The following is a 15,446-nucleotide window of genomic DNA, read 5'->3' on the forward strand; positions in this document are numbered from 1 at the left end:
ATTGCATGCAGTTATTTATTTATTTTATTTTATTTATTTATTTATTTTAAATGTGCAATGTAAAAACATGTATGTACACAATAACTTCATTGTAGCAAGTGATTAATTTAAATGTAGTTTAGTTAAATGTGGTCCTAAGATTCTGCCTTCATTTTATAGACCATATAATGCTTCTCCTTGCAAGCATTGCACAGCAAGAAATGGAACAGCTGGCTTCATGTTACAGTGACAGAAGCATATTTAATGTGCCTCCACCTTTCCAGCATTCATGACCACTGAAGACTCCCATAATACATCCTAAATCAATTGGAGAAAAGTGCGAGCAGAAAGAGAGTCAGTAATGCTGTGATTGATGAGATTGATGTGAATATTTGTAAGCTGATAAGCCTCTTTTTTCTCTCTCTCTCTCTCTCTCTCTCTTGCACAGCAGAAGGCATACAACATTAAGCAGCAGAGTGTGAAAAACGGAAAGCACCTGAATGGAGTGGGTAAGTCTACACTTACGCATCCTTGAGAACAATGAAAGTCGCCCAGCGCCCTGCAGAGGAACAATGCAGTGTTGCCAAGGCTCCTTCTGTTCCATGCAAATGTCTTTGACCTTGTTTCTTGACACGTCATGACTGGGTCAAAAAGACTTCCGAAGTTCCTGCCATGCTTCCTGACATAAAATAATGATAAAAGCTTTTAAACTTGTTATGTGCCTCTGACCCTAAAAAGATTCAAAATGAAATGCTCATCACTTGATCTAGGAGCGAAGACAAGAAAGATTCTGTTTTTTTAATAGATGTTAGGCATAAAGAAATGCAAAGTTTAGTTGTTTGGCAGGAAACGTCAAACATGCTGTATTAATATAGAGCTGCGATCAAGTCAAGTCAAATTTACTTGTATAGCGCTTTTCACAGTACACATTGTTTCAAAGCAGCTTTACAGAAAATCATGATATTATTGTATAGAATGTCCTAATACCTTTATGCCTTATAGTTGAATTTAGCAGATTAGAGGTGAGTGATAAAATAGTTTACATTTTGCGATTCAAGCAATCAAGCTGTTGAGATATGCTATATAGTATATAGTATCGCCCTACCTACATAAGTATACTGTACCTATGCAGATATAGTTGGACATACTTATATACATATCCAACATTATATAAGAGCTTGTTGATTATATATTTACATTTTGCAAAGAAAAATTAAATAAAATAAATCAGATTTACTGATTTACTATGTAGTAACTCTTTATGGCAAAAAAATAAAAAATAAAATACATAACTCCATTTTTAAATATTGTTACACTGCTAATATGAAGTTCCGCATACCATTATATATAATTTTGTTCATGCCATAGTGTTATTCTTGTCTTATGTAACCAACAAATACCCATAGAAGCCCTATTTCCAGAGAAAAAAAAAAATTATAATTCTGCGGATAAACAATTTCAGATGAGCCTGACCTGATGATCATGTCTAGAGATGTTGTTTTATTGTATACAGTATGTAATATTTAATGTAAACATGAACAATGTGTCACCACAAAATGATTCTCGGCATGTGTATTTATTTTAAATTGCTCAGTGTATGAATTTGTGAAGGATGAAATCTTCTTGGTCGTCTAATGGTTAATGTGAGATTTAGCAGAAGAGCAAAAGAGAGGGATTAAGCCCTCCACTAATCCTATCAGACTCCTGAGAAAGAGAGAGAGTGTGTATGTGAAAAATAAAGTTGGGAGGAGCAGGAGGGGTGTGGCTTTGATGCCCAGTGGTCACATGACTGTTTACACTGTGAGAGAGGAGGCATGTGGGTGAAGAACAGCAGAAACTCAGGAGAAACGGCCCTCACATAAACATGTAGGATATCTTACACACACACACACGCAAACACAGGAAACAGCAGAATGGACCAGAGAGTTGAACACAGTTTTTATCCTCCTGAGGGCCAGCCCAGCAGACCCAGAGATGTGCTTGTTAAGTCAGGTAAGACAGAATCAACAGACTGTGGCTGAGATTACAGGATGCTGATATAATGATGCCGTGTTATGCAGTGAAACTTTACCAGATTCAATAGTATTATTAGAATATCAATGTTAAGAACATGTTCACTCTAATCATAGGATATATTTGTTTACATTTTATTTAAACAAGTTACAGTTCCAGTAGTGCAAATTGTATTATTACAATGTAATAAATCAGTGACAGTATAGTAATTACAGGTGTATAATGTTTTTTGAGAAGAAGTTACTGTAGCAAATACAAGACAAACTAAGAAGGCAAAAGAATGACACAAAAGACACTTGAACAAATCAGTTCAATGAGAAACAGGGAACCATGCTTGCTCTGGGCATAGTGCCCAACTTGTTACTCATGGTGTTTTGCTGTGAAGTGAGGCAACAGACACCAAAAACTCTTTGGTAGTCATTAGAAAGACACCATTTGTCATTTACGTTATGTGCTTTTGTTGACTGGTGATAAAGATGTAGCAAGTTTTAGGTGTCAGTATCATAGGATAAATCAATCCTTACATTAGTGACAAGCAGGATCATCTTTCACAATTTTGTTTTTTGTAATGTTTTACCAGCAGTATCTTGCTGTGTGTTTGCTTTAGCCGAAAAGCACAAGGTCCACAATGTATTTCTGCCTGACTATGATCGACACCAATAAACTCTGTGTATTTGAACAGTTATCTTAAATCATCCATCTCTGAATGCCCAGCTTTTAAACAAACACGCCTTTCACCAACATATCTTGGAAGTCTATTAAGCAGTTTCTTCATGAATTAAATCTTAAAGTCACCAGAAAATAATATTATGTCATATTTTACTTGAAATCAAACTTTTTCATTCAAATTCTTCTTCTGTGGAACATAAAAGATTTTCTGAAAAATGTTTAAGATGTAAGTGTTCTGCATAATAAAGAAAAGCATGCAGGATTGGAATTAAATAAAAATTACATTCTTTTTTTTTTTTTTTAAGCAAACTATCCTTTCAAGTCTGTAGTCTTGATTTTCTATTCTATTCTATACTATTCTATTCTATTCTATTTTATTCATCTAATATGAGTAAAATTGCAAATAAATCAAATAAATGAATAAATAGCTAGCTAGCACAGGATGATCCTAGTTACACAGAGTTACAAAACTGCATGTTAAAAACTCTTTTTATTTATCCGTCCAGACTACATTTAGATGCTTGAAATAGGTTATATTGTGTTATTGCCCGTAGAGACTGCTTCTTTGCTTCTTGCTGGGCACCTTTATAATGCAAATTCCTTGTCTGAGAGCTGTGCCTAAATTTTATGGCTTGCCAAGGGCCAGCATTCATTGGGGATTATGGGAAATAGCACTGCACTCCACACATACACACACACACACACACACACCCATGGGAGAATGGGATCCCAGGGCATCCTCTGAGAATGCTGATATCGCCATGACAACTGTCAGCATTCTGTTTGTATACAATCCATTCTGGGAACAAACTTCTTATATAACAGAGGATTTTTGTATAAACAAAAATGGTCTTTCTAATGCTGAATACCTGGTAGTCAATGGGACAATTGAGTGATGCAGAGGAATTTAAACTGTCCTACCTAATATGAAGTTAGAATGCTTTAGTTTTCCCTTTAAAAAAAGGTGCCATTTATTTATTTAATGAAACACATTTCAATTTTAATTTGGATTTCAATTTAATTTTGAAATTGTGTTACTTTTAAAATCTAAAATAATACAAATGCGTTTCAAAACAACTTTTTTTTTTTTTTTCACCATTAGTGGAAAATGTGCATAGAAAATATGATGAAATATATATATTTTTCAATGAGAAGCAGAGAGGGCTTCATAATTCAAGTAAAAATCAAAGAAAAGTTCTGAGAGCATCATTTATTTGTCACTTCTTTTGATGTTTTGAAATATAAAGCAGTGCAATTCTGATATTTTGAATGTGACTTAAGTATCACTTCCTTTTTAGGACAACTTTACATATGCATAAACTATATTTTTAGGCCCATTATATGTCAAAATGTCATACTGAAGTGTCGTATTACCATCTGATACCATCATTGAAGCATAGTTCTGTACTTTCTTGTGAGGGTTAACATATCTTGTCCATAAAAGCATATTAGCATATTTTTGTATTTATAGGCCTACTGAATCACTTTCAGTTATGCTAAGGAAACACCTGCTGTAGCCCCACACAAACAGACACCAAACAAATCTAATTAACCTCACTGCTTATCATCTGTAATTCTTAGAAATGGGCTCAGATCTGATCGGCAGAAACCCATGACTTCCCTGTCTGTGTAACTCCTGGGTTTGTGGGGGATGTTGATAAATACATTATGCCCATAATAGAAGGATATTCACTTTCAGAGCAGACACAGTCCACCCTCTGCTGCTCTTCACCATGTTACTGATCTCTAATCAATGAGATCAAGGACAGTCTTCCAGATCGCCAGATTGTGTAGCAATACAACATGTACTGTGGCACTTGTGTGTATTGTGTATTTATAAGTACTTTTATCTCATATTGAATTCTATCTGTAAACTCTGAACTAGCACACAAAATCTTTTGTATTTCATAACTATGATGCAACACTCTCCTTTCACATAATATTCATGTTGGCTACATGCTCACACAGTTTATTCAGTTAAAATCAAGCAGACATTGTAACACATTCATTTGCCATTACTAAAAGAGACTTTGCACACACAAACATGAAATAAACACTTTAACCCTGGTGTCCACATATACTTAACTCTCATTTTCAGAGACACACTTATGATATGTAGACTTGTTTTTAAATGAACATAGTTATTTTTTTATTTTTTTAGCAAAATATATATAGATATTTATATTCTATATTACATTTTATTATTTTATATCTTCAAAAGGCAATATGTAAACTGTCTGACCCGCTTGTTACAACACAATCTCTGTCCAACCAGTGATCATGGATTCATTATCCTTATAAACACCTTGTCTGTGGACTTGATCTTTATTTTTCTGATGAATATATCATTTTCATATGCCAAAATTCACATCAAGGGAAAGGGAAAATAACAATGTTAAGTACAGTTGTATTTTAACCTAGATTTTCTGAATGTGATGTTTGGCCCTACAAAATTCACTGCCACAATGTATTGTGGGTTACTGTGCTGAACAGCATATTGCTAGGTGGTTTCTTGGGTATAAACATAAACAAACATAAACACTGGTTTCCATGTTTTATGGGTTCATTCCATAGGAGTAATGGTTTTTATATACAATGATTTTAAATTTGTATTTATATAAACTTGTTTCTTCATGGGGACCCAAAAAAAAAAAAAAAATACCACAAGGTCAAAATTTACTGGTATTACTATTCTTGTGGGAAAATTTGGTCCTCATTACATGGTGAATATAAGTACACACACACACACATTAATTAAAACTCAGAAATGTGTTGTGAACTTGCTAACCTATGATACTAAACCCTGGGTTACAAATACTTTCACATGCATGAATTCCCTTCACCATCTTGCCTGTCATCATCGTCATCATCATTTCAGCCCTGTCCTCTTCTCATGCACTCAGATTGAGAAGTGCTAAGAATTGAGCTCAGCTTTTTTAATATTGAATGGTGGAGACTGTCTCTGGTTCCTCCTCCAAGCATAGCATTGTTCTAAGCAAGCTTCAGTGCATATGACACCTGATCTGCTGTCACTTTAGTACAGATCACTGCACTTTTAATCTGTCCTAGAGGAGTGGCTCTACCCATGATGATGACCTGGTTTGCATTATGGATCTGGATACAAGTTTGTGCTTTATTGGTGATGAAGTACAAACGTGTCAGAACCAGTACTATTCCATAACCTCTCTATTTCACAATTACAGGATAATCATTTGAAAAAAATAAATAATAATAAATAAATAAATCATCATATTCATGAGAATATGCTTAATTGTCATTACAAACAAACAAACTAATAAAGAAATAAATAGCAACAACTTAAAATAAGCCTAATTTCCTTTAAGCTAAATATTGTTTCTTTTGTTTGAATTTTGGGGTGAAAAATGACGTGTTACGGAGTGATCAGAACATGAGACATGCGGATCCATCTGCAGGGCTTTGTTAATAGACATGGTCATACACAGGCAGGGTCGAAAACTGGCAAACAGGTATATAGAGGGCAAGTCACAAGAGCAGTCCAGTAAACACACGTACACAAGCAAGGGTCCAGGCAGGAGCAAACAGAGGCCGAACGACCAGACGAAAGGGGAAATCCAAAATACACAGGCGAGAATCAGAACACGGGAAAACAGGCAAGGCAAGACTATAACAAAACTATGGCAGTAGAACTGGCTCCGTAGTGTAGCTATCGCTAAACAATACTCGGCGATCAGAACAAGGAAGTCCAAGGCATAAAGCGTCTCTCATTGGTTACAGCTGTGTGTGTGTAATCAGTGCAATGGATGATGGGAACTGTAGTCCAGAGTGACATGTAACAGTCTGTGTAATGTGAGGGTCTATGTGGTGAGCAGGCGGTCTCTGGTGGTGAGTGAACAGAAGGGCAGGCACAGGATTTGTGACAGACTGGATGTATTCTTTATTAAATTGCACTGGGTGACAAAAACACAATTTAGTATAAATTATTTGTGACCCTGGACCCTGGAGTCGCTGGGGTATATTTGTAGCAATAGCCAAAAATACATTGTATGGGTCAAAATTATAGATTTTTCTTTTATGCCAAAAATCATTAGAATATTAAGTAAAAATCATGTTCCATGAATATATTTTGTATTCTGTAAATATATCAAAACTTAATTTTTGATTAGTAATATGCTTTGCTAAGAACTTCATTTGGACAACTTTAAAGGCGATTTTCTCAATATTTAGATTTTTTTTTTTTTTTTTTTGCACCCTCAGATTCCAGAATAGTCGGCCAAATATTGTCCTATCCTAACAAACCATACATCAATGCAAGCTTATTTATTCAGCTTTCAGATGATGTATAAATCTCAATTTCGAAAAATTGACCCTTATGACTGGTTTTGTGGTCCAGGGTCACATTTCTCAAAACATATCTATATAACAGTTGTACTGAACATACTATAAGATGATTATATTAAAATCATCCATTATGGTCAGAAATATGCAGTCATTGTACATCAACACTTTGTCGGTGTATTAGAGGTTATTTCTTCTTAAAAAAAAAAAAAAACATAAATAAATAAAGTCTTCAAATAGCTGGACTCAGCAGACACCCAGACCCAGAAGAACACAAACACTCTGCATGTCCACCTGCTACCTTCAGGAAACCTGTTTCAGCTCACAAGGAACCATTTAAACTTGGCAGAGACGAGCTGTATGTAGTAGTGTAAATGTAAATGCTGGTTCTCTGATGTGGGTTGTTTATGCTGCACCATCCCACTTCCTGCTGTTTATTATGTTCTCCTTTTGCGTCATTCTTTGCCTTTCTACTCCCAGTGAAAAGAAGTCAAAAGGGAAAAAAAGCTACTTCCTTCCTCTCACATTGTTTTCTCTCTGTCCTCAGCCTCAGCATATGCAGATATCCAATGGGAACAGCCTCATCAGCCGAAAAACCCAGACAGGGATCCATTTGGTTACCCTCATCGTGAGATCCCCCCATTGGCCAGTTATGCTCCTCAGCCTGATTACATGACAGGGGATGATGATCTCATCAAGCCTAAAAAGCTGATTAATCCAGTGAAAGCCTCTAAAAGCCACCAGGAGCTTCATCGGGAGCTGCTTATGAACCATAAACGGTATGAGGATACACAAGCACACAGTACATAAATAATCTTGCAATGATGACAAATCCATTGCAGACTGTCCATGATGGCTTCTGTGATCATATTTTGCAATCTGCTAATGAGTCCAAATAGACTGACTGGCGTTTTCCTGTTCATGTTCCTGTAAATTTAGTACATGCAAGTCCCTGTAAATCATCTGCTAAATGGAAAATAATACTCAGAGTGAGGAACGTTTCTTTAAATGTTTCTAAGGGTAGGTGATGTAAACAAAATTTTTATCCTAACCAAATCCGAGCCATACGTTATCATCTCTGTGCTCCTCAGCAAGACATTTAAATTTACCTGGAAAGTTCCTACTTAAGAGTTCTGAAATTGTAACTATGATATGGAAGGCATTCCGGTGATTTTGGTAAGTGGATCAAATGGATTTGATAAACAATTTCATATTCATATTCAACATATTTATGGCTAGCTTTATTCCAAAATGTATACAATATAGATAATCAAATGAATATTCACAATTATAATACACTACGATAAATCAAACATTTTATTTATTTATTTTTTTTGTCCCCAACTGAGATATTCAGGGACTAAAAGAAGTTCCCACTAAGAACTATGAGGATGTCATCATTTGCAATCAACTCCAACAATAAATACAATCACTCCAACATGAATTTAAAACAAATAAATAATCAAATGAATCGATGTGTACTTAAGTGGGATGATAGTGTGTTTGAATTTTGCCACAGCTCACTCTCACATTGTAAGACAATTTTCAAGATAGACTACAATGCAATGAAATGTTTTATTGCACTATAAATAAGTGACACTACTTTTAGGCTACATACTTTATAGTTTGTGAGTTGTAGAATTCAGTTGCCACCTGAATGAATAACCAAAATCTGTGTGTACAGAACAAGATTAAGAATACCATATTTAGCCACATTGTGTACATGGTTGTAGTTAGTTACTCTCCAATAACTGTAGACTACAGACCTGTTTCTGTATAAAATCTCACTGCTGGACATGACAGTGCACTCAAGAGCATACTTGAGTTCTGTGCCACAGGATCAACAGCATAAACAGTAAAACTCTATTGTTGGCCACTTTAGATAAGTGCTCATATCCCTTGTGTCAAAACACAAGGCAGGACCCGAGCGGGATGTGAACACTATATCTCTAATTGGTATTTATTGGCTGAGCCTTGCATTCTTTAAATTTTAAACCTCTTAAAGTATCTAGGAAAGAAAGAATGGAGGGAGAGGTAAGGATAAAGGGGCTTCTGTTGCCCACTCCTGAGGGCTTTAGACCCCTCAGCTCAGACAGAGAGAGTGTGTTCACCTTTACCACATTTACTGGTATTACAGAAGTAGGGGGTGGCATTGTGGTGTGCTGCTACCAAGCAACAATGCTAATCAAAGTACTAGCAATGAGAGCATGGGACTTGAGGAGAAACTGAAGGCTTTCCCATTCAGTACTTTGGAGACTTGGGTTTATTTATTTATTGATGTGTTTGTTTGTTTGTTTACATGATTCATTGTTGCTGCAAACTTTTAGAGACATAAATGTACTAATGACATATACATGAAAAGACATTTAGTAAGTTTGAGATGACATATTAGGTGGTGTTTAAATATTATATTTAATATAATATATTATCAGCTACTTTGATGTTAAAAAAACATCTATATATATATATATATATATATATATATATATATATATGTATATGGGTAGCTGACAAATGATAATTGGACTGTATTCTATGCTATGTCACACCAAATCCAGCCCTAAACCTACCTGATAGTGTTAACAAATGCAAAACTGATATAAAAATGTATTAGCTGATGCAACTGTGTCTTTTGAACTTCTTTTTACACAGATTTTAACTGCTTTGTCGAACCGTAGTTTCACAGGATTCGAATCAGTGCCTCTCGTCTCCTAAGTCCATCTCCGTACACCGTGAGCTACCGAATAATCTTGTCATGTATGAAAACCCATAGATATGAAGCTCGATGTGTGCGATGCTAACGTTCAAAAGCATCAGTTTTCAAATCTCCCAGCATATTAATATTGTTTTGAAGTCATAGCATGATATTCTTCAAGTTATTGTGTGAAAATTACGCTTTATTAATCGCAACTCTGTAAATTTGTGTGAAAGTGTTCATTTATTTTGGAAACTGCAGTGATATGTACTTATTGGTACGTATTACATGTCACGCTAAAAAGTGCACCCAGGTACGTAAATGCCATGAGACCAGGTAGGTATATATAGAGAGAGAGAGAGAGAGAGATTTATTTTATTTTTTTTACATCAAAGTACTTGAGTGGTGACCATGATTCCATGATCAACATATTTGTCCTGTTAAACATACACAGAACTAGAGGGAAAAGTAAGATGTACGATTGTTATTCAAATTTTAGTGCCATCTCTAAACTTAACCTTTACTCCAAGGCCTTGATTGATTGACAGGAATGTTGTTACAGGATCAACATATCCTGTTTATCAAAATTTACAACAGTGGTTGAACTGTAAGCATTGTGAACAACACATTTACCTGTAAGAAGTCAATTAGCAGACACCTTTATTCAAAGAGACTTACAGCACATGTATTACAGAGACTGCAACATAGAGTTAATTGTGTAATATCAAATTGTTGTTCTCAGCTAAGGGCCAGCAGGGGTGCTCAGCCTGTGCTTTGTATGGGTCCCAATGGCCCATGTAGTGATGAGGACATAATATTGTAAAAACACACTATATTTTTGCCTAAACCAGGATCCTGTCAATTTCTAGGTTGCCTCTTGATCTGCATCCTAGCCAAATTTGCCTACTGGTCTCTTCCTAATGATTTCCATGTACATAGATACATCAAAATGCCCTCTGTGGTCTTCCTCTGAGTCCACGCTTTCATGATGTAATGCCACTCAGAAGTGCGCATTGAGGGCAGATAACGGGATTCTCATGAGCACCCGTCTAAAACCTAAAATGACAAACAGGACGCCTTATGGCAGGACTATACTGTTCTTGCGGGGCCATTACCGGAGTTTAGTTCTAACTCTAATGGTTTTTATACTGTACAACTTATACTATACAGCTGGTTTTAATGTGTTTAATTAGGGCTGAAACTGCATTTGTGGCTCTCCAGGAATGGAACTTCCCTCAAGGAGCAAGATTGCCAGACATCCTTGACCTTGACCTTGATGTAGTTACAAGTATTACTCCAGCTATCTCATGTGCTGAGACTAATACAAACCAATGTAGTCGCAGACAGCATGAGTGGAGGGCCTATTTATTAGAAGCTTTCATTACAGAGAAGAAGACACTGTTTGTGTGGGTACATTCGTTAGTGTGTGCCCTCTGTACCACTACAAAACACTTTAAGCCACAGAGAGCTTACTGGCACAGTGCCGTGTCAGCCATTAAGCGGGTATCTTTTAGTCACTGTTGGCACTTGTGTCTCTTTGGTGCTCAGAGACCCTGTGGAAGACAGTCAATCTGTAGAAGACATTAAAAGAGAGAAAAAGAGATGTGGATCTCACATGCACACATATAACAGTGGGCATCAACGGTGGCACAGTAGGCACAAGGGTGGTGGAGGAAATAGGTCACTCTCAGAACAGTGCCTCTTTTATCAAGCCTTTTCAAGATAAGCTTTTTATGTGCCAGTGATGTTGCAGAACTCTTTACTAGAAGAGTTACGCTAAACACAGACGACATCACTCAAGGAAAGTGATGCTAAAAGAAGACGCTAAAGGGAGAGAGGCAAATTTGTCTCAGATGTCACTGATAGCCATGATAGGAAAAAAGACACCATCTATGGATCATTTCAGGAACGGATCGATGCCAACGATCTGAACAAGGTTTAGCAAGTGACTATTCATAGCCGAGAGCTGAGATAGGACTAAAGAGCAGCATGCTATTATTATGAGGGCTCTCAGGAGCTGTTTGGGGGCTGATGTCTCTCTTGTTATCTTCATTAACTGCCCCTTGTGTTTATTTGTTGTTGTCTGGCTGTCTCTTCAGTTTGAAGGACACCATCTAAATTAGCAAGGATACTAATTGGAACTCCCACATGTGCTGAACTCCACACACACTTCCTTTCCCTTCTCTCAGCACCTGTGGCACCACCTCCCTGTGGAGAGAACAAGCTCACACATAATTTAATTATCAGTCTCTGTCTGTGTGTGTGTGTGTGTACGCATATGTCAATCCTGGCACTATAGTTAATAATTATCACTTGTGTTAGCAGGAGCTTGGCACCTTGAGAACAGTCATGAGAGCTTATCCACTTTTGGTAATAGATGGAAGGCTCGTATATATTCAGTTAAACTGCACTTAGACAAACAAACACACAATTCTTGGGCTGTCAAAATGAGCCCATTATCAATGGGATGTGCCTCAGCCATGGCTAAGATGGGAAGCTGTAACATTGAAAGATAAGAACAACAGGAAACTAATGGATATTCTGCATTACATAAAAAAACTGAGCACTAATTTTACAGGCTATAACATATTTCTAGACACGCACACACACACACACACACATGTTTGTTTCTGTCAATTGTGGGGACTTTCCATAGACTTCTATTACTTTTATACTGACCAAATGACATTTTCTATCCCCTTGGCCCTTACCCAACCCTAACCCTAAACCTACCCCTTACAGGAAATATATTTGCATTGTTACACTTTCAGATAAACATCATTTAGTATTTTTAATATATATATATATATACACTCTCAGAAATAAAGGAAAAAAGCTGTCAGAGGGGCGGTACCTTTTATTAGGTTCAAATATGTACACTTTAGGTACTAATATATACCTTATACTAATAGGTACCAAAATGAACCCTTTAGGTACAAACATGTGTATATATATATCTATATATATCCTTCGTGGGGACTGCAGGCCAGTCTGAGGCTGAGATTTAGCGCATTTGAAGTGAAAGCACTTGATAAACATACTATATGTGAAGAGCTTTCACTCAGTATTGTTATCTCACTTTTGACCATGATGGCTTTTAGAGGCTTTTGCATTGGAACTCTTCATATATATATATATATATATATATATATATATATATATATATATATATATATATATATATATATATATTAAACATGACAATATTGCCACCTGCTGGATGACTGATGGACTACTTCAGCTAATGATGTGACGTATTCTGTTCTCTCTATTCTATTCTATTCTTTCTTTTTTTTTTTTTTTCATTTCTCAATGTTTTGTTTTCATTTTCTTTCTGTTTCATTCTGTCTAATCGAATTACCTCATACTAATCTAATTATATGTTTTTATTTATTTACCCCCTATTTTATTCTATTATACTCAGAGGTATTAGTGTGGAGAACAAGCCAGAATTGCAACGTGTGTTGGAGCAAAGGAAGAGAGAGCAGATGATAAAAGAAAGAAAGCAGGAGGAGGAGGCCAGGAGGAAAATCTCTCCATTGGAACAGGAGCTTCTCAAGAGACAACAGAAACTAGAGGAGGTAGAAAACATACAATCATTGAGTGTGTGATATGGACCTGGACTAATGAGGGTCAATATCCTCTTTTATTATTTCATGTATCTTAGATGTCCTAACAAAGCAAACACATTTTATTATGCTTACATATAGCCTATTTATTGGCAAACCAGCAACCAAATATGCACCATAATGTATATATCTGTTTTTCTATGTACTAGCTGGAGAAGGAGCAAGCAGGATTGGAGGACAGCAACTGCAGTGCTCCAGAATTCATAAAAGTGAAGGAAAACCTGAGACGAACATCGTTTACAAGTTCTGGAGAGAAGGAGGTGTAGGGGCATAAACAAAGACTGGATCCATGTGTATTTGTGCACAGCCAGTAACATAGAGAGCTGCTGCAGCTCCTAAACACCACCCACACGACTCTGCTTCCCTACTTCTTGTCTCACACCAACAATGCACTCACCTCTCTCTGTAGGAGGCTCAGAGAGGTCAGAGATAAGGACAAGACCCAAAGGACCTCTGCTATACCTTCAAATTATAAGGAGGTTGATGCTTAAGAGGTTTCAGGAGACTGCAAAGAGAAAAAGAGTGTTTTTTCCTGCTCTGGGTCAGACTTGATGGGTTAAAGATTAACTGCTCAGGATGCTTATGAGTTTGTGTGTATGCATGGATGGACAGCTATGTTCTGGTTCTGCCACATTAGATGAAAAAGTGAAAAGAAGGTACAGGGATTAGTTTCAGAGTGAAAAAAAAAACAGACTATCTCTCTCTAAATGACAGGCAGAACATGTATAAGGCGGCAATTAGACAAACAGTATCAGTATTATAGGCAAATTGTTTTTTATTAAAACCGCCAAATATTTGTTAATTGCCTAATTTTAGACATCGTTTCTTACACTTAACAATCAGCACTTGTCACTTTTACATGAAAATATAAGAACTATGATTATTTTCAGCTTTCATCGACCCTTGATTTGCAGTATAAAACCTTGCACGTGTGAACACAAAATTAATTTTACTCCATTAAACACAGATCATCACTGCAGTGATGGCTAAAATGATATGCACTTTTACGAAGCTAACCACTTAATTTGACACATCATAGAGTTAAACCAGTATAAAAACAGGGAAGTTTCAGGTTTGTGCTTACTCCAGTGCCTTTGTTAAAATAATGCAACAAGATAGGCAGTCTGGCTGTTACTGTGGTCCAATATATGTTGCTTAGAATTTTGTTCATAGTCATATCTTTATGAAATGTTCCCTATTAAAACAGTTTTATATTGTTTGGGTTTTCAAAGCACAAAGTAAAATTTAAATATGTAATTTCTGCCTTTTTTGACTTCTGAAGCCATTGGATAATACAACAATCAATGTGTTACTTTAGTTTAATGTTAATTTAATTCTCGTGTTGTTGCAGTCAAAATCATAAAACAACTATAAAAGTTGGCTACTTACATTTTTGTTGTAGCTTTAGCCATGAGCTTTTGATTGTTATAAACAGAGAACTTACACAATAAAGAAAAAGTACATATGCTTCATGTCATTCATACCAATACAATAAATTTTGCTTTTGCAAAATACACACATGCAAAGAAAATCATTTGATCCATCTACATGCACCAACAAGTTAACAATAAGATATCAAGTTTAGCCCTGTGCTATTTAGATACTGCCAGCTCTGTGTCTGCAGGGCCAGCCATCCAGACTTCCCAGTTTGTGGAATGTCACAAACTTCTAAAGTGAAACAGTAGAGAATAATGTGTGTGTGTTGTGAATTTTAAGTAGATGGTCTAAAAGTGAAGTGGCGTGATGATACAGGAGGTCACAGGGCCTGGTTTGGGGTTATCATGCTCGGTTTCACTTTAATGGGACCTCTGAGTTTTTTTTTTCCACTGATGGAAAGTCTCCATCTCGCCTTCATCCAGCTTCTCGATAGCTTCTTAATTAGAGGGACAGGTAACACTATACCCTGAATCACAAGACCCTTTGTCCACAAAAACACGCTATCCACTTCTAATCTGTTTAATCCCTAAGAATCTTCAGGATCCGATTTGTTGTGCTCTAGTAAACAAGGGCTAAATTGTTTGACGTGAGGCAGTTGCGAACCTGAACTGAACAATGGCACACCTGAACTACTGGCAACACAACAGCCTGAACATGAACACAGTGTTTCAGGGAGACGCTACAGGTGTAAATACAAACCACGCCAA

The 15,446-nt window shown here is 36.4% G+C and overlaps 1 protein-coding gene across 1 annotated transcript; it reads left to right on the top strand.

Annotated features, from left to right (window-relative positions):
• Nucleotides 1–1,762: 1,762 nt before the first annotated feature.
• si:ch211-236d3.4 (protein FAM107B) lies at nucleotides 1,763–15,446 on the top strand. Its single transcript, XM_058792549.1, has 4 exons — nucleotides 1,763–1,971; nucleotides 7,526–7,757; nucleotides 13,098–13,254; nucleotides 13,452–15,446. The coding sequence occupies exons 1-4, from the start codon at nucleotides 1,893–1,895 to the stop codon at nucleotides 13,566–13,568; spliced, it is 585 nt and encodes a 194-aa protein (XP_058648532.1). The 5' UTR covers nucleotides 1,763–1,892; the 3' UTR covers nucleotides 13,569–15,446.

This window comes from Onychostoma macrolepis, chromosome 11, assembly GCF_012432095.1.
Source record: "Onychostoma macrolepis isolate SWU-2019 chromosome 11, ASM1243209v1, whole genome shotgun sequence".
Lineage (NCBI taxonomy): Eukaryota > Metazoa > Chordata > Actinopteri > Cypriniformes > Cyprinidae > Onychostoma > Onychostoma macrolepis.

Bases quoted from the DNA above. Each gene is read 5' to 3' on its own strand.
- si:ch211-236d3.4 (XM_058792549.1), top strand. From the start codon at position 1,893: ATGGACCAGAGAGTTGAACACAGTTTTTATCCTCCTGAGGGCCAGCCC. The intron at 1,972-7,525 runs GTAAGACAGAAT...CTCTGTCCTCAG, and splicing joins AGATGTGCTTGTTAAGTCAG to CCTCAGCATATGCAGATATC. The intron at 7,758-13,097 runs GTATGAGGATAC...TATTATACTCAG, and splicing joins CTGCTTATGAACCATAAACG to AGGTATTAGTGTGGAGAACA.